This window comes from Artibeus jamaicensis, unplaced genomic scaffold (genome assembly GCF_021234435.1).
Source record: "Artibeus jamaicensis isolate MK-2021 breed Jamaican fruit bat unplaced genomic scaffold, CSHL_Jam_final contig_834, whole genome shotgun sequence".
In the NCBI taxonomy this organism is placed as follows: domain Eukaryota; kingdom Metazoa; phylum Chordata; class Mammalia; order Chiroptera; family Phyllostomidae; genus Artibeus; species Artibeus jamaicensis.
Genome location: NW_026521981.1, coordinates 67,624 through 91,929, shown reverse-complemented (window position 1 = coordinate 91,929; position 24,306 = coordinate 67,624). Strand labels below are relative to the sequence as shown.

General features: G+C 42.4%; 1 protein-coding gene across 1 annotated transcript in view; it reads right to left on the bottom strand.

Moving 5' to 3' along the window:
* LAMB4 (laminin subunit beta 4) overlaps positions 1-24,306 on the bottom strand; it is a 128,566-nt gene that overhangs the window by 73,275 nt on the left and 30,985 nt on the right. The window contains exons 11-15 of the mRNA XM_053673199.1: positions 18,251-18,430; positions 15,482-15,591; positions 12,783-12,862; positions 12,069-12,219; positions 2,375-2,506 (exon numbers count right to left, since the gene is read on the bottom strand). Of these exons, the coding sequence (XP_053529174.1) occupies positions 2,375-2,506; positions 12,069-12,219; positions 12,783-12,862; positions 15,482-15,591; positions 18,251-18,430 (653 nt within the window). The remainder of the gene's footprint in view (positions 1-2,374; positions 2,507-12,068; positions 12,220-12,782; positions 12,863-15,481; positions 15,592-18,250; positions 18,431-24,306) is intronic.

The window sequence follows — 24,306 nt, the reverse complement described above, 5'->3', positions numbered from 1 at the left end:
GAGTCAGCTTTGTGTCATGCTCCCATGGTTCTGGGAGGAACCAATTCAGACACATCTATAACTGCAAACCACCAATTGTGTAATTTCAGTGATGATATGTACGAATTAAATTCCCTTATTTCTGCAGATAAAACTGGTATCACATACTATAAAGATGAATAGTATGACTCATGATAATAATTTAAATTTTTAATATTTTCTTAGTTAGAACAACATTAAATAGCAAGCAAAAAAAAAAACACACACACCCCTACAAGAGAGAGAGTGGAAGAAAATTAAGCTTTATATTTTACTACCTTCAATGGCCCTTTTCCTTAATTTTTGAACAAGGGACCCTGAATGCAGGTCTGAGCATCCAAGGAGTGGATTTTAGTTAATGCCACTCAGTCCAGCCACCCATTCCTGTTACTGCTGGTGGCTCTCACTCACTGCTGCTCCCTTGTCTTGAGCATTGCCCTTGACTGAGGGGAGCCCCTCACTTGGGAGATTGCCTGCATCTACCCTGGCAGCCTGGGGTCATGACTGACTGATACGGAAATATAACAGGCAGGCCATTGGGCCTGGAGGGAGGACAGCTCTGTTGTGCCAATGTATGCTTCTGAGTTCCCACTGGCGGCAGGTCCAGGCTGGACTCTACCCCAGACATGGTCCTTGCCTCACTTTCTGCCTGGCCAGCCCACTGCCCTCCCTCCCTTACAGATTTCTCCTGATGAGTGCTCCCTCAATAAAGCCCGTCTACTGGAATCTCTGGTGTGATCTCTGCTAGATTATAGGGAACCCAGCATAATCAGCATGTACACGCACACACACATTTATATAAAATGAAACAAAAGTTTCACCAAAAATATGCCCTTCTTTGTATTCTTCTGTTGTGCTAAGCTGACCCGGTCTGATGGTTGTATTATCTACTTACTAATAGGCATGACCTGCAGTTTGAAAACCACTGATCTATGGGACACCAGAGATAGAAGCAATTAATTGTGTCCAGATGTTGGGGTAGGGAATGTAAGAGAACAGTAAATCTGAATTGGGTCTTAAGGAGTTGGGAGAAGGTCTGCAAATCAGTAATACAGAGGTGGTCGCTTGGGGCAAGAGTCCGGAGAGCAGCTTGTGAAGGCTTCAAGTGCTGCTCTCAAAGCAGCACTTGTGGGCCATCGTACCAGAATCACCTTGGGGTGCTTGGCAAATGTGCGTATTTCCCTGCAGTCTCGGATTCCCCGATTCAGTATCTCAAAGGTAAGGCCCTAGAACACGTGTGTGAAACAAACCCCTGGGATATTCTTACACACAGTAAAATTTGAGGCTGACTGATCTGTGCCACAGGGAGCACCTTCAGGTGGACTTCTCATTAGGTGGACTTCAGATGGATAAGCCTGGAGAGCTGGAGAAGGCTTCGCGGGCAGGTGGATGGTAAGAGAAACAGGAAGAAGAGCAGAGCCACTGGGACTGGCGAGCACGGACACCGTGGGAGGCCCACCCTCATGGAGCCTGTGCTGACCCTTTCGGCCAGAGGTAGCTGTCCCCGCCCTGAGGTCCACACCATGTGTACGCACCTCTTTCTTGGACTTGCCCACCTGCCACTCATTGGTGTACATGGCTCATTTCCCAACAACGAGCTTAAGGGCAGTTTCCAAGGCTAAATAGTTGTGTCTCATTCAACTATTTCATTCACTTAACAAGTTGTCTTATAACAACAACAACAAGAATAAGTCTTTTATATGAAATGAACAGTTTCAGGTGCTAGGTTGGTAAACAACACAGCCAACATCTGTTTGCGCTTGCTTTTCCGACATGCCCATTCACACACATGCAGCAGGACCTCTCAGTAAAACCCCAGTGCAGTGAATGAACGAGCAAACACGTGGGCCTAAAGCAGTCCCGACTCTGAGGGAGTAGTTGGCTGGCTGTGGGCTCCTCGGGTCTCCTCCAGGCTTCTGAAGCTGCTGGAGGCAGGGCCCTAAGGAGGCGGCATGGCCCTGGCCCTCACACCAGCACCGACCAACGACAACCACCTCAGAATCAAGGGCACGGCCAAGTGCTGCCCCCAGGGACAGCAATTTTTTTTTCTTTTCTCCGACTAGGAGGACAGCCATTCTTTAGCACGGTGCCCTTTCTTGCTAAAAGGACAAGAAATTGTGAATTCATGGTACCTGACTCTCCAACTCTTTGGAATCCAGCATTCCAGACATTTTTGTTGTGAAAAGTAATAGGGGCTCTAGTTACTTGGAGTTTGCCTCTTCCTTCCTCTGCTCTGCTCTGGAGGATAATGAGACCTTACTCTGACTATTTCCGTGGGCCAGGCACGGTTGTCAGTGCGTCACCTGGGTGACTTGTTCGGGGCATGACAGACCATGGCCGTGAAGAGAGGGCTTACCTCACTCTGCTCGTCAGCATGCACGCTCTGTTTCTGATTTCTCTTCAGGATTATATTTCCATTGTCAATTATGAAATCATGTCCTTGCTGTTGCAAATAAACATCGCATGTAGGCAAAGCTGTTGCTAATATCTTAAAAAGAAAAGAAATGACAGAGTAAGCAACAAAAGATTCAATGATCCTGAAGTTCAAGAATTTCAGATGATACTGTAATTTAAAAAACAATTGTGATTCTCATTCAATAGCCTCAAGAAGCAGTCATGGGAGCATTTTATAATTTTTTTGTTTTCCTGTGGAAATGGGAAATTTTTGGTGGTCGTGAGACCACGTATCAATTTTTATTTTTAAAGGATGCTATTCTAGTGAAATTCTAAACCGGGAAAATATTTATTATTATCAACTGGTTTCATGGTGTTTTTAAAAAGTACAAATGCTGTGTTTTAACATGAAATGTCAAGAAGAAGGCTGTAGAAAATCAACAATAGGTGTGGTACAAAGATCCAAGATGAATGAGGGACTGTAACTTTAAATTTCATGGGGCAGCACTGCTCCAGCCTTTGTCATTCTGGTGCCACTGTTTGAATTTCTGCCCTGCTTGTGCACCGCCTCTATGGTGTCATGGATTTCATATTTTTTTAAACCTCATTTAAAATGTCAGCAATGGTACTCATGAAAAATATCAGTACATGTAGCTCAAAAGGAAAATTTAGATGACCACAGTAAATGGAAAACCAGTTATGTTATTGCTTTTCTCAAATAGAAGGTAACCATAAACTAACTCCCACCCAATAAACAAGGAAAATAAAACAATGTTATTAAATGTTAGCTAGACACAGTTGCCTGCCTAAGGCTCTGAGCCTAATAATGCTTGTCCTTAGTGTCAGAAAGAGCGACTGGGAAGTGTCGGTGAGGGTGTCACAGTCCTGTTAGCACTAAATTGAGACTTTTTCCTAGGTGCAGTGAGAAGTTTGGGAAAGAATTGAAAGAGTGTAATTTATGTTATGATTCAATATTGGTTCAGCACCTGTTCATATTCCAGGGCATTACGTTTGCATAGAAATTCATCGGTAGACACACTCCTGACTAATTCCTCTTAGTTCTCACAGTTTGCAATATTTGGCCTTGTGAGTTCCCATGAGAGATTATACCAGGATAGCCAAATTCTACCAGCCAGACAGAAGCAAAGGAATTGCATTCACGCAACTCCAGTTTCTTTAAAATTCTGGGTGTTGTGGGCCTCTCTTTCATACCTTCTCCTTCGTCAATCAGCAGCAACCCCGTTAGAATCTCCAATTGCTTGTTTCTAAACATTTTGTACCCAGGACATTGGTGTTTGCTTCATGGTGTTGCACCGTGGATCTTATATACAAAGTTTTTAATTTGCCCTGGTTGCTCTACTTGGGCATGCGGCACTGTGGTCAGCCGTGGCCCTTTAAGAACCTCTTCTCCTGCTGGTGCTCTGTTCAGAGTCTCAGCCACACTCTCTGACTGTTCTTCCACCTGTCTGTGAGGGGGACCCTTCAGGCAGACCCCACTAAGATCATGTTTATTGGTCCTCTTCTTTTTTCCTTTTCCTCACCAATTGTGTCATCTTATAACACAAAATTATAAACTGTTTAATTTTATGCAGGAAACACATTATGGAATCAGCTATATACTACACTATATTAAATTCTGTACTATGTTACAGAATTCTGTACTATGTTACAAAATTACTATCCAATCAATAGTAATTTTGTGACCACAGGTAATTTCTATTAAGAAAACAAACCAGTGCTTTCCAAATGGCTTGTGAATCACCTGGGACCTTGCTGAGATGCAGACCTGACTCAGTGGGTCTGGGTTGGGGCCTGAGGTTCTCCCAGTCCAGTGAACTCCCAGGTGATGCTGATTTTGATGGTCCGGCCACAGACCACATTTTTAGAGCAAGTACGTTGCCACAGACTGAATATTTGTGTCCTCTCCTGGAAATTCACATGTTGAAACCTAATCCACAAGGTGATATGTTTTGAGTGGGCCCTTTGAGAGGTGATTAAGTCACAAGGGTGGAGCCCTTGTGAATGGGATTAGTGCTCTTATAAAAGCGGCCCCAGACAGCTCCTTTGCCATTTCTGCCACGTGAGGAGTCAGCAAAAAGATAGATGCATATTAGCCAGAAAGTGGGCTCTCAGCAGACACTGAACTTGCTGGTACCTTGATCTGTAAGAAACAAATTTTTGTTGTTTATAAGCCACCTAGTCTATGGTATCTTTGTTATAGCAGCCCAAACATACTAAGAGAAATATATATACATACATAGAGGCATACAACATTTTATTGCATTTCACTTTATTTCACTTCTCAGATGTGGTATTTTTTACAAATCAGTGGCAAGACCCTTCCCCAGCAAAAAAAAAAAAGGTTATGGTTCGCTTTATTGAGGTGGTCTGGAACCAAACCTGCAACATGTTGGAAACCTCCCTGTATATTACTTTTTGAAGACCTACCAACACAGTTATTTGTCATTCTTCTTAGTTCTCCAAGTTGAGCGTTTTAACAATTATTTATAAGATGTGATCTGGGACTCACACCCTTTTACATTTCCATCTCTATCCTTTTGTTTATTCCTGTCTGTACCACTGCAGACTGCTCTCCCTCCATCCTGGGCTTCTCTTGGTTAGACTGCATTTATAAGAACACTGAGGAGACTTCTGGTCAAAATGGTGGCATGGGTAAACACAGCTCACCTCCTCAAACCACCACATCAAAATTACAACTTAATTATAGAACAACCATCACTCAGAACCATCAGAAATTAAGTTGAATGGAAGTCTGACAACTACAGAATTACCACATCAATCCAGGGCAGTAGGAGGGACAGATATGCAGAATAGGCTGGTCCCACATGCCCGTGTGGTGGGTAAAAATTTGGGATGGATATCTCGGGAGCAAGGAGTCCCAACTTTACACCAGGCCCCTCAGCCCAGGTTCCAGTGTCAGGAAGATAAGTCTGTATATCTTCTGGCTGCCAAAACCAGCAGGGATTGAATTGGTGAAAGAAACTTCTAGAGTTCCAAGTAGTTCCTCTTAAAGAACCCACATATGAAGTCACCTATTCAGACTCACTCCCTCTGAGCTCCAGCACTGGGGTAGCAGCTTGAAAGGCACCAGTGGCATATGGGGAAGAACTGATGTGTTTGGCATCAGGGTGAGGGCTAGGGGACAGCTTTCTCCCAGACAGAAAGGTGGCCGGATGCCATTATTCCTATTCTGAACCCTTCCCCTACCGAGCCACAGACCTGGCAGGTGGGTGCCATATCTGAGACTCTATCAACCTGGCTACCACTGTTTACTCATCCCTAGCCATTTACAGCTATTAACAGGTACTTCTCCATAAGAATGGTTCATGCTTTACAACTACCCAAATCCTTTCAAATAAGCAACAGCTAGCCTCAGTGAGCCCCTAGCCTCTGAGCTCCCAGTTCCTAACCTCTTGCTAAGTGGCCCAAGGCATGGTACTAGCAGCAGCCAGTCTAGATTCACAACTTGGTTTCACCTGGAAATCTCCAAGCCCAGTACAAGCAGCAGACATCTCAGAATGCTTTATAGCTCATGCAGGGTGGCCCCAGGCAAGATACAGGTGATGGCTGACCTTGGGGTCAGCAGTATCACCCAGGAAAACCCAGGGCCATCACACCCAGAGGATAGCTACAGACCACTTAGGGGTACTACCACCCTACCCCTGCACAGCTGATCCACAATAGAGAGTGGAGGTTTATGGTTAATGTCCATAGCCAATCCTTGCAGCTGACTAGCCTGGGTAAATCCTTCCCATTGATCTACCAACAAGCAACCAAGCCTCAACTACAAGAGAAGGGTGTACTCAACCCACACAAAGAATACACCTTGAGTTCCCAGCTTCGGTAATAGAGGAGGCTGTGCCACTGGAACCTATAGGATACCTACTATATGAGGCCATGCTACCAAGACAGGGAGTAATAGCAGCTTTACTTAATACATAGAAATAAACACAGGGAGGCTGCCAGAATGAGGAGACAAAGAAACATGGCCCAAATGAAAGAACAGATCAAAACTCCAGAAAAAGGACTAAATGAAACGGAGATAAGCAATCTATCAGATGCAGCGTTCAAAACACTGCTCAAGGGACTTAGCGAGGACCTCAGCAGCATGAAAAAGACCCGGTCAGAAATGAAGGGTACACTCTAGGGAACCTATCCGAATGGCATGGCAAATGTAGCCCAGCCCCTGATTCAGAAAACTGATGGGGAGCAAGTCGACACACAGGAGCCGAGCCCATGGAGCGGTTCTCCCACGGAGAATCAGGCCTGCATTGTAACGAGGCTGCTATGAGGCTTGCTATTTGCTAAAACTCCCTCACCCTGAATGGAGGCAGAAAATGTTTACTGCATATCTTTAAAGTAACTTCCTAAAATCTGTGCTAAGCCTCCCAAGTATGAAGTGTAACCAGTTCAACCACTTTTCCCCTTGCTCTGCAATATCCTTCTCTTTGAAGTAATTAGGAACATGCTTTCCTTTGTTATCTGTAAAAGGTAATCACCTACAGCGAACCTGTGCATAGTAAATGAGGACCATCCTTGACGTAATGTGCCCAGAAAAGCAATAAAAGCCTGTCCAGGCAGAGGCCAGGGCCCTCTTTCTCACTGAAAGAGTGGCCATGCCGTCCTTTTCTCTCCACAGGATTTCTGTAGTCGGTGGGAATTTGTTTGTCACAGCCACAACATAAGGACCCCGCAGGCCGGAGTCCACATCAATACACTAATTGAAATGAAGAACAATTTACTGAGAAACGACAGTAGAGTAAATGAAGATGAGGATCAAATCAATGATTTGGAACATAAGGAAGAAAAGAAACAACCAGTCAGAACAACAAGAAGAAAAAAGAATTAAAAAAAATGAGGATAGTATAGGCAGCATCTGGGACAACTTTAAGAGGTCCAATATTCACATCATAGGGGTACCAGAAGAAGAGAAAGAGCAAGAAACTGGAAATCTATTTTAAAAAATCGTGAAAGAAAACTCCCTTTTGGTGAAGGAAATAGACATGCAAGTCCAGGAAGCACAGAGAGTCCCAACTATGATGGATGAAAAGAGGCCCACTCCAAGACACATCATAATTAAAATGCCAAATGTTAAATATAAAGAGAGAATCTTAAAAGCAGCAAGAGAAAAGACATTACCAAAGGGGAGTTCCCATAAGACTGTCAGTTGGTTTCTCAAAAGAAACTTTGCAGGCTAGAAGGGCTTAGCAAGAAATGTTCAAAGTCATGAAAAACAGGGACCTACAGCCAAGACTGCTCTACCCAACAAAGATATTATTTAGAATCGAAGGGGAGATAAAGAACTTCCTCGACAAAGAAAAACTAAAGGAGCTCATCATCACCAAACCATTATAAATGAAATATTAAAGGGACATATTTAAGAACGAGAAGATTAAAAACTATGAACAATAAAATGGCAATAAATACATATGCATGTTGATACAATTGTATGTAGATATAACTGAATCTAAAAAAACAAACTAAGCAAACAAGAAAACAGAGACAGAATCATGGATACAGAGAACATTTTGATAGTTGCCAGATGGGAGGGGTTGTGGGGGAAATGGGTGAAGAGGTGAGGGGATTGAAAAGTACAAATAGGTAGTGAACATAAAGTTCAGTGTAGGAAATGGAGTAGCCAAAGAACTTATACACAGGACCCATGGGCATGAACAATGGTGCGTGGATTGCCTGCGGGAGTGGGGGCCACTGGGTAGAGGTGGGCAAAGGGGGAAAATTGGGACAACTGTAGTAGCATAATGAACAAAAAATAATTTTAAAAATAAGAATTAAAACTATGTACACTTAAAAAAACAAGAACACTGAGGATAGTCTTCATCATGTCATTCCTTTGCTCAGAAAGTTTCAATGAGTTCTCATTGTCCAGAGAATAAAATTTAGTCTCTTTAATAGAAGAATCTAATGTTCCTTTCCAATACTTCTTCCTTGTATAAATTTCCTGTTCTACCTGTGAATACAACTGCATTGTTTTTTTCTCTGAATCATTACTTACAACTTTTCCTGGCTGAACTATCTTCTCACCTCGTATACTAATTGAGGTTTATTGTTTACAAATCTCAAGCCAAATTATTCTACATCTGTGTTAAGCCTGTTCATGGCCAAAATCCTAATGCACCTCCTGACTGCCCGCTCCATGTGGCACTGTCCCCATCCTGCACTAGCTATGCATGTAAATGTAGGAGCTATGGTTGGCAACGCCAGAAGGGCAGGGACCCTAACTAATCCCTTCCTATGCCACCCTTAGCTTGAAGCTCAGCATTATGCAGGAGGACGGGCAACACATTGATGGTTGAGAGCAACTTTCAAAAGCAGATACGCTTGGCTTTCAGTCCAGGCCCCTTCGTCCGCCAGCTGTCTGACTTTGGGCAAGTTACTTAACCTCTCTGATGTTTCCCCTCATCTGGAAATTACAGATGATAATAGCTAACTTATTTGGAAAGTGAAGTAAGATAATGTACATAAAGTGCAAAGCACAGAGCATTAAATCAGAGGAAGTTTTATTTACATAGCAGCACACATTATGTAGTTGTTAAATGAATGCATGGATAATTAAAAAGCATCTAACTTATTAACCTTTAAACACTTAACTATTTGTAATTCCTTTCCTTTGTCATATATATTATTTTCCAATCCTTTAAGCAATTTTCCTTGCCTTTTAAGCTCATTCTGTAGCCTTGCTATTTTTTTTTAAGCCATGGAGAGATGAGTAAGGAGTCACGTGAGCCATTCTGTTCACAGTTTGGGGCTGTATTTGCATGTGTGATATTATCCTACTTAACTGCTTGTCAGCATCCACCACATGGTGCATACTGAATAAATCTTAAGTAACGTTCCATCTATTTTAGATAATCATGTTTGTTTTGTGTATTCTTACCCCCCCAAAATGGAAACTATTGCATTTATAGTTGCAGAAGACACTCTTGTGTTTCTTCTTTACTCTCACAGTATTACCACACTCACAACACTCCTGACACTGGATCTGTGGGTTTATTCCCATACCACCAAGTCTCTGACCCCCAGCTGGCTGTCCTACAATTTGATTCAGTTCCGATAACATCTACCTGGAGTTAGCACAAGATCCCACAGGTTAAGAGCTCAGTCCTATAAGACTGCCTCCCCACTTTCAATGCAAATCAGAAGTAGAGGTTGATACTTGCACTTCTGACCTACTGGCTGCAAATGGGGTTCCTGTGACCCCCTCCTTGGGCTTAAGAATTTGCTAGGATAGCTCGCAGAATGTCATACTTACATTACTGGTCTCTTATATAATAAAGGATAGGATAAAACATCAGATGAGCAGTCAGATGAAGAAATACATTGGGTAAGGCCTGGAAGGGCCCAGGTACAGGAGCGCCTGTCCCCTTGGAGCTGGGGTGAACCACGCTCCCAGCACATGGGTGTGGTCATCGGTGTGGAAGCTCTGAGTCCCGTACTTCTGGAATTTATATGGAGGTTTCGCCACACAGGTATGAAGTCAATATCCTGCCCTCTCCCGGCTCTGGAGGATGGATGGGGGATGGGGCTGAAAGTTTCAAGCTTCTGATAATGGCTTGGACTTTCTGGTGATCAGTCCCCTTCCTGAAGCTGCCCAGAAGCCCATCCAGAGTTGCCTCACTAGAATAAAGGACACGCTTACCTCCTCCTACTGCTCAGAAAATTCCAAAGGATTTAGGAGTTCCACATCAGGAGCAGGTCAAAGACTCAATACGAGAACAAAAGATGTTCCTCCATGCTCTTACCACTGAGGAATTACAAGGGAGTTAGGTACTCTGTGACCAGAGCCACAACAACTCTGAATTTCTAAACTAATCCACAATAGACATAGCCTACATACATATACCAACGTTCCTTTCCGAAAGGTTTTTTCATTGCCGTTATACAGATGCAATGTTAAAAACCATGAGAAAGAATGCAGACACAGAATTGTTTCACTTTGATTCCACCCCCTACAGCTGTAAGCCTCCTGCTGCTCCAATTCCAGTTACTAAAACAGCAAATTCCAAGGCTCATGGTAGAATTTTTTATCCTTTATGCATTTTTATCTCTCTGAATTTCTATCAATGTCCTGATAAGGAAGTGTCAGGAGATGACTTAGTCACTGGACGCTGGAATGAGTTCCCAGTTTTCTCCCCAAAACCTGTCTTCAGAGGTGACTTCCCCATGCTTTCTCTCCTGGGAGAACCGCACCTCACATTACCTTCCCCTTTGTCACCCATCCCACCTTGGCTGGAGTCACATGCAGGAGAATGTCATGGGAGTCTAATTTGTATTTTCTCTAATCATCTCACGTGTGTGTGTCTGTGCCTATAACAAAACTTTAAGAAAAAAATTGGGGGGTCAAATATCTGTGGATGAAAAACAGCCCACATACTAAAGCTGACAAGCTCAGGGGAGGCCTGCAGAGCGGCCTTACAAACCCAGAGACCAAAGGAACCACATGGGATGGTCTGAAATGAAAACATCTTAACTAAGAGCGAGTCACAGAGGGTAGTCGTGTCCTAGGTCAACATCTTTCCTGACAAAGGTCAGTCTTTGCCGTAACTGAGCCTGTCTATGGTCTTTTTGCATCTGTGATCATTGCATTTGGAGTGTCAGGGTATCTGCCCCTCCTCACCCCCACCCCTCACTTCCCCAGAGCCTGAGGGAGACCACGAAACCCCTCATTATTATTGTTATCATGTTCACTGTTCACTGTCAACTACCCTCTACCCACCTTTGTAATAGTGCCTATTCCTTTGACTTTTTATCCAGTCCCAGAGATTTCCCTGCTTCGCTTTCTCCAGCCTCCCTAATCTATCACCAGTGGATTTCACTAATCCCCCTAGTCTTGCTCTTTGATTCTGATGTAGAAAATAAGTGGTAAAACTCTCATTTTCTGGAGCACTTTTGCAATCTGTTGAGATTTTGCTTCCTGGCAGTTGTCATCAGTTGGGCTCAGATAAACTCCTGAAAATGCTTACAGGTTTGGATGTTTCTTACATGGACATATCCTGCAGGAATGTGACTTGTAGGAAATGAAGTAGAGCTCCAAGTGTCACACACTCCTGCGAACACCACCCACTTCGGTGACAACTGCTGATCCCAGAGTAGCTGCAGGAGGCCAGAGAGCACATTTACGCCACTTTCCTGTACCTCATTCATTCACTCACTCATTCAGTCAATCAAGCATTCATTTATTCATTAGCAGACATCTATCAGGTTCCTCCTAAATAACAAGCACTAGAGAGCAATAATGGTGAATGGGGCATATATCCCCCCTTCCCTCTCATGGGTTACAATGTCATGGGGGAGACAGCCAAGTAGAGGCTCAGTAAACACACTCCATCTGATGGGTGCATTCAAAGAGCAAAAGTTAAGTCGGTTTGATCACAACTTAATCCAATTTGCATTTATGTCCCAGGGTCTGGGCTAGAATTGGGATATAACAAGCACAGACTGCTCTCAAGAATCTACGTACTCTGCAGTTCCATGACGGAATAAACTCTACTCTGACCTGTGTCTGTGGGTAAACCATCTTTTCCAGGTACCTTAGCCGTGATCCCAAGGGTGTGCTGTATGTATTCACTGACATTCCAGCAAATGAAGTCTGTAAGAAAAGTAAGTGAAATACGAACCAAAGGGGCAAGTCCTTGGAGTGGCAGGGCTTCCTCAGCCTCATAGAGATAGAAGTTCAAAGAAACGAAGAAGTAGCCGGGGGCTGGTTCAGTGCAGCTGCGGCCAGTGACATGCGGGAGGCATTCACACTGCCCGTCCTCGGGAGAACACCTGAAAAAGTTGCAGAGGGGGCAAGTGTAAAATGAAGGCATAGTGGTGCTGAGCTAACTGCACCCCAAGTTTGGGTCCATTCTTCAAATCAACCGATTAGCTGTCCTAGGTAGCATGATGAGCAGCCATGGGCCCTAGAAGCCTGGTTTTGAAAAGTAAACCCAGATCCATGAAACCAAGCAGCCACTTCTGTCCCCAGTGGCTCTGACTCTGCTTTAAAACCCAGGAAGAAAAAGAGGGTAGGATCCCTCTTTACAGGGTGGTGAAGAGTTAGTGTTTTAGGCAGGTCAGGTCACACTTTTGCAGGCATCTATCCCATCATCTCATGGCAGACCCAGACAGCTGAATTGTCATCTCATCCTTGAAAATATTTCAAGTAAAATAAATCAGCTGGGCTCTGGTTAATGTCTTGAGATCATCCCTTTTTGATGTTCTTTGCTTGTGATGAAATAAACTCCTTTGCTTGCGACTATGAGCTTATCAGGATAAAATGTGCTTTTATATAGATATATAAGTGAGAAATATTATCACAAAACTTTGTTTTATTCATTATACTGACTTACACATTAGAATAAGCACCTCCAATATCACAGTCACAGGGAACACATCCATGGAGATGATTTTCCAGTCCCCAATATCCAACCTACAAAGAGAAAATGCTCCAGGTTGACTCAGGAATGAAGATAACTGCCGTGCTGGTGTATGATGCTGAAAGCACTACAGTTCAGTTGACACCTATCGAATGCCCACGTAGTTTGAACAGTCACACAGTAGCTTTTTTTGCCTGTGAACATGGTGATGATTTTCAAAGACATATAGCTCCCATTCCAAGGACTTGCAATGAAGGGGACAGGCGAGCTGTCTGTGTCTGGGTCAAGGGGAGATGCTGTGGAAAACACATAGCCCCTCTGACAGGGCCAGTGTAGCCCCAAGTTGGGTTGTTTAAGGTCCGGTGAGAGAAGTTCTTCAATTACCCTATTTGCAACTGCTTTTATAAAAAACAATAGATTCCCTTACTGCAAAATCCCTGAGGATTTTTATTTAAACAATACTGAAACATTTGAGGGGAAAAGGAAAGCAGTCAAGCTGATTTTGAGCTCTTAAATGAATATCACTCTTTAGTAGAATCACTTGTTCATAAATAAAGTTGTCTTGGCATAACAATCTCTCTCCGTGAGAGTCAGCTCTGTTGCTTAAGACTTTTCATCATTGCAACATCTTGACCTTTATTCAGTATAAGCAACTGGTGAGATACAAACAACTATTTCTTAAATCTGATAAGATTTACTAGAAAATGACCAGAAAAATGCTTTCCCCTCAAGCCTCAGTTGAACATGCTCAGATAAAATTAAGCTCTTACTAGGCATGGAATTATTGTTTGAAATGGGTTTGTTAAATAACCCATTTAACAAAATGGATTTTTGTTATGTTTTTTTTTAATCTTGGTAAAATTTTATGCCCAATTTTACTTAAGAAGATTTACTTTGAACATTAAAAGTTGACATAATTTGTTAAAAACACAGCAAAAACTTTTGATATTTTCCCCAAACCAAATTTCAGTTTGGGCAGAAACAATACGAAATGAACTGCATCACTGAGGATGTACCTGGGAAAACTCCCTCTGGACAGGCGGGTACCTGGCCACTCCGGCCACCTCAGTGCGGGACCAGGGCACCGCTGGACAGATGCGGATGTGAGGCGCCTGGCAGGTGCATGCGCTCACGGGCAACGGCAGGTGCCCCTGGCTGGGGTGGCCCTTGCTCTGTTATTTTCCTGCTGCAAACAGAGTTCACTGCAAACTGGCAGTTAACCCGCCAACCCCAAAAGTTGGCCTGAATCTAAGTTTTATTGGAACGATCTGCTGTGGTGTCTTCACGGGCCCTGTTAAATGGCTCTGCACGCGTCCTTGTGCTGCGCACACTTGGTCACCGAGCTTGGAGTGGCTCGCCTCGCTCAGTGGGCCTTGGCACTGACTCGCCTGTCTCACTTCGAGCGTCTTCTTCAGACTCACTTCCGAGCTTTCTTTCCCCACTTCCTCTGCTCCACCCCCACATGTTTTCAGTAAAATACTTAAAATATTACCAGAAAACTGTCCTAATAGGCATATGTTTCATATTTATCAGCCACATTTCTTCAGACACATCAAGGTCACTGTTCTTTTATTAGGTTAAGATTTTTTTCTTTCTAAAATGTCATGGTGGGCTGCCAAGGTTGAAGAACAAAGAACGGGTTTGAACTCCATATTGCATAACACATTTCTTATGGAGTAAAAATGTTTTATTTGATTAACTTTAGACACACATACTCATATGTTTAGTGGAGTCTGTGAAAAATCCAAGAGTTCATTTATCACGGGGATAAATGTTTTTAAGATGTTTTAAAAAACATTTAAATCCATTTTTTTAAATGACCCAGTCCAAAATATTTTTAGGCAAGGAGTGGTAAGGGGATTGTGGGCAGAGGACAGAAAAGGGCCCCATGGTCTGGGAGGCCCAAAGAAGGGGGCAGAGAAGTGCCCTCACGTCCTACTGCTTGGCACTTTTAGGAGAACAAAGGATAAAACTATTGACATGAGCTATTTTCCTCATGCTGTACTAATTGTGGTGATATTTTGTAAAGCATATAATTGTCTAATCACTATTTTACATACTAGAAACTAGTATAATGTTGTATGTCAAGATTAAAATAAAATTTATAAAACCAGGAACATCAGCCCTGGCCAGGTGGCTCAGCTAGTTGGAATATCAGCTGCTCCCACACACCAAAGGTTTGTAGGTTTGACCCCAGTTCGGACATGTATGGTAGAAAACCAATTGGTGTTTCTCTCACATTGATGTTTCTTTCTCTCTCTTTCTCTCCCTCCCTCTCTTTCTAAAAGCTTAAAAATATATCCTCAGGTGACAGAAAATAAAAAAGCAATCTGGGAACATCTTTGAAGCACAATAAAGCAAAACGCAATAAAATGAAACAAACAAAATGAAAACAAACAAACAAAAATATTGGCATGGGTGCCTGAGTCGATTCAGTCCTATCTGGTAAATGTTGGTGTGCTGGTAAATGTTTAACCACCAGCTCTCTGCGGGAGGGTGGGAGCTGATTTCTAGTGTTTGCTCATTTCTGTAGTATAAATACTTTTAGCACAGGAGTACCCAAACACAATAGGACAAGGAAAGCAACGGGCAAGACCAAGTCTCTCTTAGGTAGTGGCAACAGAAATCCGAATCTCTACCTACAAGGGAAATCGTAGACAAATACTACATACCATGCACTCTGCACAGCGTCGTCCTGTGGCAAAGGGCTGGCACAGGCACTGGCCTGTGTCTGCATCACAGGTCGAGAGTGGCAGACTCCCCAGAGGGTTACAGTTGCAGGCTGAAAGCACAACATACACAATCACTGGTTTCTGTTTCACCCTGTTTGTAAATGTTCCTAATAATTCATACCGAGAAAAACACGTGGCCGCAGGAACACAGAACAGCCAGCCCTGCCAAACTTACTGTCTGCCTGGCTGCATGCTTATTGTACTGCACACAACACTGAACAGGAAATCCAGTGCCAGACACGTCCAGGGCCCTCATGTAGACCTACTGGATGGCAATGAGGAGGAGACAAAGTGGAGGGAGTCGTGCAAGCTGAGTGAGTGCTCGGCACTGTTATTGTGAGTGATGCTGCCTGGGTCACTGACTAGGGGCAAGGGTTTCTGAGTGTCGTGGTTGTTACTGACAGGTCCTTCTGTGGCAGATGCATCTATCATTTCTCTATCTATTTCCTCTTTTTTAATGCCTTTTTACATTTTCATTTCCTTCTCCTCCTCTTTCTTTTGCACCCATAGAGATTTTTGAATCCTTTTTATGTTATGAAGGCTAAGAAATTAAGCTGGCAGAGCAAGATGTATATTTTCCGTGCATTAAAAACCAGTGTTCATGGAAAAGCCCAAATCTCTGTCAACTGGTGAATGAATAGAGTGTGATATATTCATACAATGAAATATTATTCAGTAATTAAAAGAAATGAAGACCTGATTCATGCTACAACATGGATGAACCTTGAAAACATTATGCTACGTGAAAGAAGCCAGATACAAAAGACCACAAATTATAGGATTCCAGTGTATGAAATGTTCACAGTAGGCAAATCTGTAGAAACAGAAAGTTGATCAGTGCTACCTAGGGCTGGGGGAATGGGAGGCTAGGGAAGTAGCAGATAAAGAGCATGGGGTTTCTTCACTCTGTTTGTGAGGTAGAATACATGTAACATAAAAGTTACCGTCTTCACCATTTTCAGTGTGTAGTTCGGTAGTGGTGGCGCACTCATGTTGTGTAACCGTCTCCTGAACTCTTGTCACCTCGTAAAACTGGAGCTCTGTTCCCATTAAACACAATCTCTCCTCACTTCTGCCTCCTCTTTAGCACTTGGCAACCACCATTCTACAATCTGTTCTTATGGATTTGACATTCTAGGTACCTCTCATAAGTAGAGTTATACAACATTTGTCCTATTGTGACTGGCTTATTTCATTTAGTATACATAGTGTTTTCAAGGTTCGTTCATGTTGTAACATGCATCAGAATTTCCTTCCTTTCTAAGGCTGAATGATATTCCATTGCATGTACATACCATATTTACTTATCTACTCATCCATGGATGCATATTGAGTTGCTTCCACCTTCTGGCCACTGTGAAGAATGCTGCCATGAACAGGAGTGTACAAATACCTCTTTCAGACTGTGCATTCAATCTTTTGGGTATATAGCCAGAAGAAGGGTATAAGGTTTCATTATGGGATAAGGCAAACATTCTAAAATTATTGTAGCGATGGCTATATAACTCTGACTGTACAAAAAAATCATTGATTGTACACTTTAAAAGGTGAATTACATGGTATGTGAATTATACCTCACTAAAGCTGTTAAAAAAGAAAACCAAACCAAACCAAACCAAAACAAAAGCCCCTATTTGGCCGCTTCTCAGGGCATTAAGTTAGCCAGTGAACCAGGGAAAATGTCCGGAGTGCTGCACAGTGCGATGGACCACTGGCTTGACGATGTAACTCATTCTCCTGAAATTTAGTTTTGCCATTAAACTCAAGAAGAAAATCTTATTACAGAAAGATTCAGCACACTGCACTCTAAACATGAAAATACTGTACAGTCTTTACACAGGCGAGAACATAGAGTACTCTGCTGTGACAGAAGAACAATCACTGTATTTGTCAGACGATAAGATGCACCTCCTCCCCCCAAATTTGGGAGGAATAATGGTTGTTAATGCTGCTGTTGAGTTCTGTTTACATTTACATTGAGTGAAATATTATGTTATTTATGTTACTAAATATTTTACCACATTTTTTGCTTCAAAAATTTTTTTCTTATTTTTATCTTCTAAAACCTAGCTGCATTTTATGGTCTAAAAAATACATTATTTACGAGGATTCCCTGAGGATTCGGCAACTCTTTGAGACCCCAGGCAGCTGTAAACTTGTGTGATCCTAAAGCCAAGGGCGTCTTCATTTGGACCCAGAAAACTGAGGTTTTTCCTATTTTCCTGCAACCCCTCCCCTGACTCTAGCTTTTTCTTTTGTCAGAGAACATAAAAACACTGAGAGGGGTTTGAGAAGAAAAAAAGTAATGTAAAAAAATAAAATAAAAAGAAAGCAACACATGAAATTTGCCCAAGAAGTCATCAGTCTATACAGAAACGCACGTGATTTCACAGTCTGTATAGGAGAGTCCTAGTGGAAGCTGTTTTTCTAAAGGTTTCACAACTTGGCACTAAAGTTCTTGGCATTTTCCACTTCCTGCTCTGGCAGAAAAATGTGAGCGACCCCTGCTGGTACCTTATGATTAAACTCAGCAAGCCACCTAGAGCTAAACTAACTGAACTCAATTGTATGGGCATTTTTAAATCGCTTTTAAAAACCGAGAAGCTGGAAGTACTCTTGGGTATTTACAGTGATCGAAGTTCACAGATGACGGAGACAGCTGCAAGCCTTAAACCACCCAGGCCGATCGCCCAGCCGCTGTTGACTTACGCTGACAGCCCACGGGGTCAGTGGCACTCAGTCCGTAGTGGCTGGACTTGCACTGGTCGCACTTGGCTCCTACCACGTTCTTCTTACACAGGCATTGGCCGGCCACAGACCCCAAGGCAGGATCGGAGTGGCTCACACAAATGCCACCTGATATGGTTCCGTCAGGGTCACATTCACAAGCTGGGGACACAGACATGCATTACCTTAGTTAACTGCAAAGTGTGGGAAACCTGAAACGTCAGCATAGCATTTTACTAGTGCTATAACTGTTCTACTTTGCTTAAATCACTAAGTATGTTTAAATATTCAGACAAGTGGGCAAGGGCTGCTCAGAAATATCTCCCAGTTTTCTGGTCTTTGCAAGCGTTGAAAAACTCTGCCCTTTGTTTAAAGAGACTTGCACGTGATTCTAAAGAGGACCAGAGAAGACAGCCATTCTGAGAACTGGACATTGATAACAGATTGGTTCCTTTGGGGATGATGGAAATGTTTTGGAGCTAGTAGGTAGGGGAGGTTGTTGCACAACCCTGCGCCACCGAATTGCTCCTGTTTGGAGCACATGCAAGAAAGAAGCATGTGAGAAATGTTCCTATCCTTGTTTTCCTTATGGATGTCTGCTGGTGGGACAAGACCCTGAAGAGAATCCGGGAAATGAGATAAAGAGTCACCGTTAGCAAAGGAGCAACAAAAGTTCCAACTTCCCCTTCCCCCCATTTTTTTCATTGGAAACTGGAACAACTGAAGCAAGGAGTGTCAAATGATAAAGGATGCTGACGGTGCGAACAGTTCCAGGGGTAGAAGTTACTAGAGGTAGCGCTCTCTCACAGTTAGAGCTGCCCATCAGACCAGCGGCCTCCTCACCAGCAGCGCTGTCCAGGCAGAGGCTGGACACGCACTTGGGCATTTTTTGAGGACGTGTGTGGCAGTAGACTTTAGATGATCACCAAGGTCTTGTATCTGTATGGTGCTGTGTTCTCAAGGGGTCCTACTTTTAAGGAATAAGGTAGTAAGAATAAAAAAATGAATATCCTGATTCTAAGGAATAATTACGTTCACATTTATACATGTGTTCTTTGGATTAATAAAAATAAAATCCTCAGGCCTAAAGCTGTATTTACATAACAACCAGTTAGGTTAGTGAGTTCAGTGAAAAAATCCAGTCAAACCAGTTGTTTGGTGTCACTGAAGCACTCATTTGCTTGTCTGACAGAATTTTTCAATGTCAATTGTTTGCTATTAGATTGTGACTTGTGAGAACATCTTACTATGGAAAAACAGCATTGGATTCTGTTTAGTTTGGAAAACCACGATTTCTTCTAACTAAAACCATTGCTTGTAGAAAGGAACAAACTGGATACATGTTAGAAGTAGCCAAAAGGAAAAAGCTCAGCTTTACTCGGGAAACATTCCAAAGGGTTAGCACTGAGTTCCAGAGTGTAATTTAAACATATACAGAAGCATCTCTGGGGGCTGTGGGTGAGTGGGTAGTGATTTTACTTTGAAATAACCCTACATCATGGCCTTCAAGATAGAATTTCAATAAAATCTTGATTTCACACAACTTAATTCTAACAAACTTTTATTAGCAGTGGTTGAGTCTACCAAATCTTTGTTTTTTTCTGTGTTTTAATCATAGAAGAGTTAAAATTATTCAACCCTTATGCATGGAATTTGATTATGTAAATATTTAGGGTCAAACAAAAACAACTTAGAGGAAATTTAGGTGTGACTGCTGCTCATCAGTCTTAATACACGTCATTTACACAGACGTGCTTACACGCACGTAAACGTGTTTAGGTGAACTGGGAGAAACTGAAGAGTCTCATGATGGCAGTTTCTACAAGCTCCTCATCTGCCTTTCCTCAAGAAACTCCTTGTTTACAAAGAATGACTTCTTAATTTCATATCAGGGGTACTAGTTTTCTTTCCTTGGTTTTCTTCAAAAGCACCATCAAGTTAATACTTAATGTTCTTAAGGAACAAGAATTAGTTTAATGTGTTAAAACATTTGGTTTAGTTATTTCCAATCTCTTTCCATATTCTAAGGTTATCTGTTTCAAAACATCGTATTTTCCTGATTCCACCTAAGAAAGCGATTTCATCTTCTTTTATAAATACACAGCATAAAAAACATAAATAAAAGTTTGTGTGTGTGTGTGTGTGTGTGTGTGTGTGTGTAACTGTAGACACTGGTAAAAAATGTAGGACACTGATTTAAAAATACATATTTTTTGAGATTCCAGTTCTTTATATAAATTTTAAACAGGCTGTGTAAAGGTAAAATTTTATGCAATCAGGTACCTACTGAGTAATCAGAGCAAAAAGAGCTAATTTATGCTTTTTTTACATTGCGATGATTTAAAGTTTGAAATCTAGAATATTGTATACATTCAGGTAGCTATACTGAATTACTTTTGTATAAGACTTCATTTTATGTAGTGTGTACATGCAGTTTCACAGCAAGTCCCCTACCCCATATGGCAAGCTGATGATAGCGTGTGAAGCAGGATTTCTGGGTATTGGGATCAACAATCTTCCATAAGTCTTACACATCTTAACGGTGTGCTGAGAGTGCTGATAATGCAAGGCCCTGACTGCTCTTTATCCAGGCCGCATCTCAACACTGGGTGCAGGAAGCTACCTTGAGGAATGAGGAAACATCTTCACCCAGACGAAGAACGAGCTTGCTTCCACTGCTATAAAAGCAATGAATCCTCTGCTCAGTGTTTCGTGGCTATGAGATAAACTCATTAGGTGTACAGGATCCACCTGACACCCTTTGAATTGCCTCATGGAACTTGGGACTTGGGGACTCACACCAACATCTTGCTTCTTGCTGTGCCATGGTAATAAAGTTCTTTGTCTTTGACCCAGGAGTTTCATGTTTTCCACCAGCATCCATGAAACAATAAAAGACCAATTTGTTAGTCTTCAAGTAAAGTTCTCAGACCAGGAACTGGCCCTGGGTGTTTGAAATCAGATTAGGATATTTCTCTTCACAGTAATAGACAACAATGCTGAGACTAGAGAAGGGCAAGCACAGTGCCTAGGGCACAACATTTAAAAAGGCACTCGTTGTCAGGTCAGTGTGAGTGGCGAGTGTCAGCCCTATGCTTGCATGTCTCTGAGATGACACTGAGAGTCAGTGCTTCCTTAAATTTTGGAACCTAGGTGTTTTGTTCACTCTAGTCCCATTCCTGCAGGGAAATGCAGGTTGAAATGATGGTGAGATCCCACCTGAGTAGCAAAATTTAAAGCAGGATAAAACCAAGTATTGGCCAGGATATAGAGCAAGATGAACGCTTATATACTGTTGGTCAGGCTGCTACTTGGTACACCTACCTAGGGGACAATTCAGTATTAAACAGTCAATTTGAAGAAGTTTATACTATGCTCCAGTAATTCCACTTCTTAGTATGACTCTTAGGGACAGTCTTTGTGCATATGCACAAGGCCAAATACATGGCTACTGTAGCATCAAAATCAAAACAAACAAATAGATTTCCTCAGATTTATAGGAAGGAAGGAATTACACACAAAAATTAAAATGGGAGATCTAGGGCCACATGATACAGACAAATCTTAAAAATATAATGTTGAATGAAATATTCAAAGATATAATACAGCATAATATCATTTATCTAAAGTTTGAAAATATGTCAATATGTATTGCTTGTAGATAAAAACACAGGTGAAAGTATAAAAATAAGCATGGTCAACAGTGTGGTGATTGCTGGTGGGAGACAGGTATAAGGGGACTAAATATTAATGAAAAAATAAAGATTAAATTTAAAAAAAGTAAGCATGGTAATAACTGCTAAATATATTAGAGTTTATCCCTAGACAAATGAGAAAGATTGCACCTAGGACATCACTAGTACCTGTAGTGTTTTATCAAAGTCTTGAAGATGATAGGGTAAGAAATTTTGATGAAGATGGTGGTGGTTATAAGTGGTGTTTACTATATTATTCTCTATTATTTTGTATATGCTTGAAATATTTTATTTTTAAAATGAAATTAGAACTTCCAGCCCAGATGGAGGCATGGGTAGAGACACTGTGCCTCCTCATACAACTAAAAGAAGGACAACAACAAATTTAAAAACAGACAAAAAAACCAGAACTACCAGAAAACTGAACTGTATGGAAGTCTGACAAGCAAGGAGTTAGAGAAGAAACATTCATCCAGGCTGGTAGGAGGGGTGGAGATGGGCAGCTGGGACTGAAATGCCTTGCTATGGCAAGGTAGAAGCTTGAGGACCAGGTGGGTGAAGTGGTGGCTGGTGGTTCCACATTTGTGTGAGGATAAACTGGGAGGAACAACTGGGGAACAAGACAGACTGTGCAACCCAGGACTCCAGTACAGGGAAAAAAAAGCCTCAAAACTTCTGGCTGTAAGAACCTGTAGAGGTTGTGGTGGTAGGAAAAACTCCCAGCCCCAGAAGAGTTCCTTGGAAGGGTCCTAGAAAGTATGCAAATCCACCCACCAAGGAATTAGCTCCAGAAGGGCCTAACGTGCTTTCGGGTAGGAGGGGAGGTGACTGAAAGCCAGCTGAGAGCTGAGCAACTGGCATTGTTTCCTTTTGGACCCCTTCCCCACATACAGTGTCAGAGGTTGCTCTGCTCTGGTGAATACCTAAGGTTCTGCCCCTTACTATGTAACAGGTGTGCTGAGACAAAAAAATGTGGCCCAAATGAAAGAACAGATCAAAAACTCCAGAAAAACAACTAAGTGATAAAGAGATAGCCAACCTATCAGATGTAGAGTTCAAAACACTGAAAATCAGGATGCTCACAGAAATGGCTGAGGATGGTCACAAAATAGAGGAAGAAGCGAAGGCTATGAAAAGTGAAATGAAGGGAACCAACAATGAAGGAAAATAAACTTGGACTCAAATCAAATTTGGAGCAGAAGGAAGAAATAATAAACATTCAACCAGAACAGAATGAAGAAACAAGAATTCAAAAAACTGAGGAAAGGCTTAGGAACCTCTAGGACAACTTTAAACATCCTAACATCTGAATCATTTGGGTGTCAGAAGGAGAAGAGGAAGAGCAACAGATTGAAAACCTTCTTGAAAAAATAATGGAGAACTTCTCCAATCTGACAAACGAAGTCTAGGAAGCTCAGAAAGTCCCAAAGAAATTGGACCCAAGGAAGTGCACAGCAAAGCACATCATAATCACATTACCAAAGACTAAAGATAAAGAGAGAATCTTAAAAGCAGCAAGAGAAAAGGAGACAGTTACTTACAAACAAGTTCCCATAAGACTATCAGCTGATTTCCAAAGAAACCTTACAGGCAAGAAGGTGCTAGCAAGACATATTCAAAGTCATGACTTCTGGCCAAGATGGAGGCATAGGTAGACACATTATGCCTCTATGCACAACCAAAATAAGGACAACAAAAATTTAGAAACAAAAAAAACAACCAATACTGACAGAAAATTGAACTGTATGGAAGTCCAACAACCAAGGAATTAAAATAGACACATTCATTCAGACTGGTAGGAGGGGCAGAGTTGAGCAGCCAGGCAGCAAGGGGTCATGGCAAAAAAAAAAAAAAAAGTGGTAGCTGGCAGACCCCGGTGCAGGGTGGCAATACACAGACCCAGTGAGATGGAGGATTGTGAAGGGGAGTGGTGCGCAAGGTAGCTGGCAGACCTGGCAGTCCCACATTTGTGTGCAGGTAAACCAGGTGAAACTGGGGAGCAAGACAGACTACATAACCCAGGGCTCCAGCTCAGGGGAAATAAAGCTTCAAAACTCTGATTAACAACACCTGTGGGGGTCGAGGTGCCAGGAGAGACTCCCAGCCTCACAGGAGAATTTGTTGGAGAAACCTACAGGGTCCTAGAATGTATACAAAACCACCCACACAGAAATCAGCACCAGAAGGGCTCACTCTGCTTGGGAGAAGTGGCAGAAGGAATTGAAATCCAGCAGAGAGTGGAGCAGGTGCCATTGTTCCCTCTTGGAGCCCTCTCCCACAAACAGCATCACAACACAGCAACTAGGTTGCCTGGCCCTGGTGAACACCTAAGGCTCCACCCAT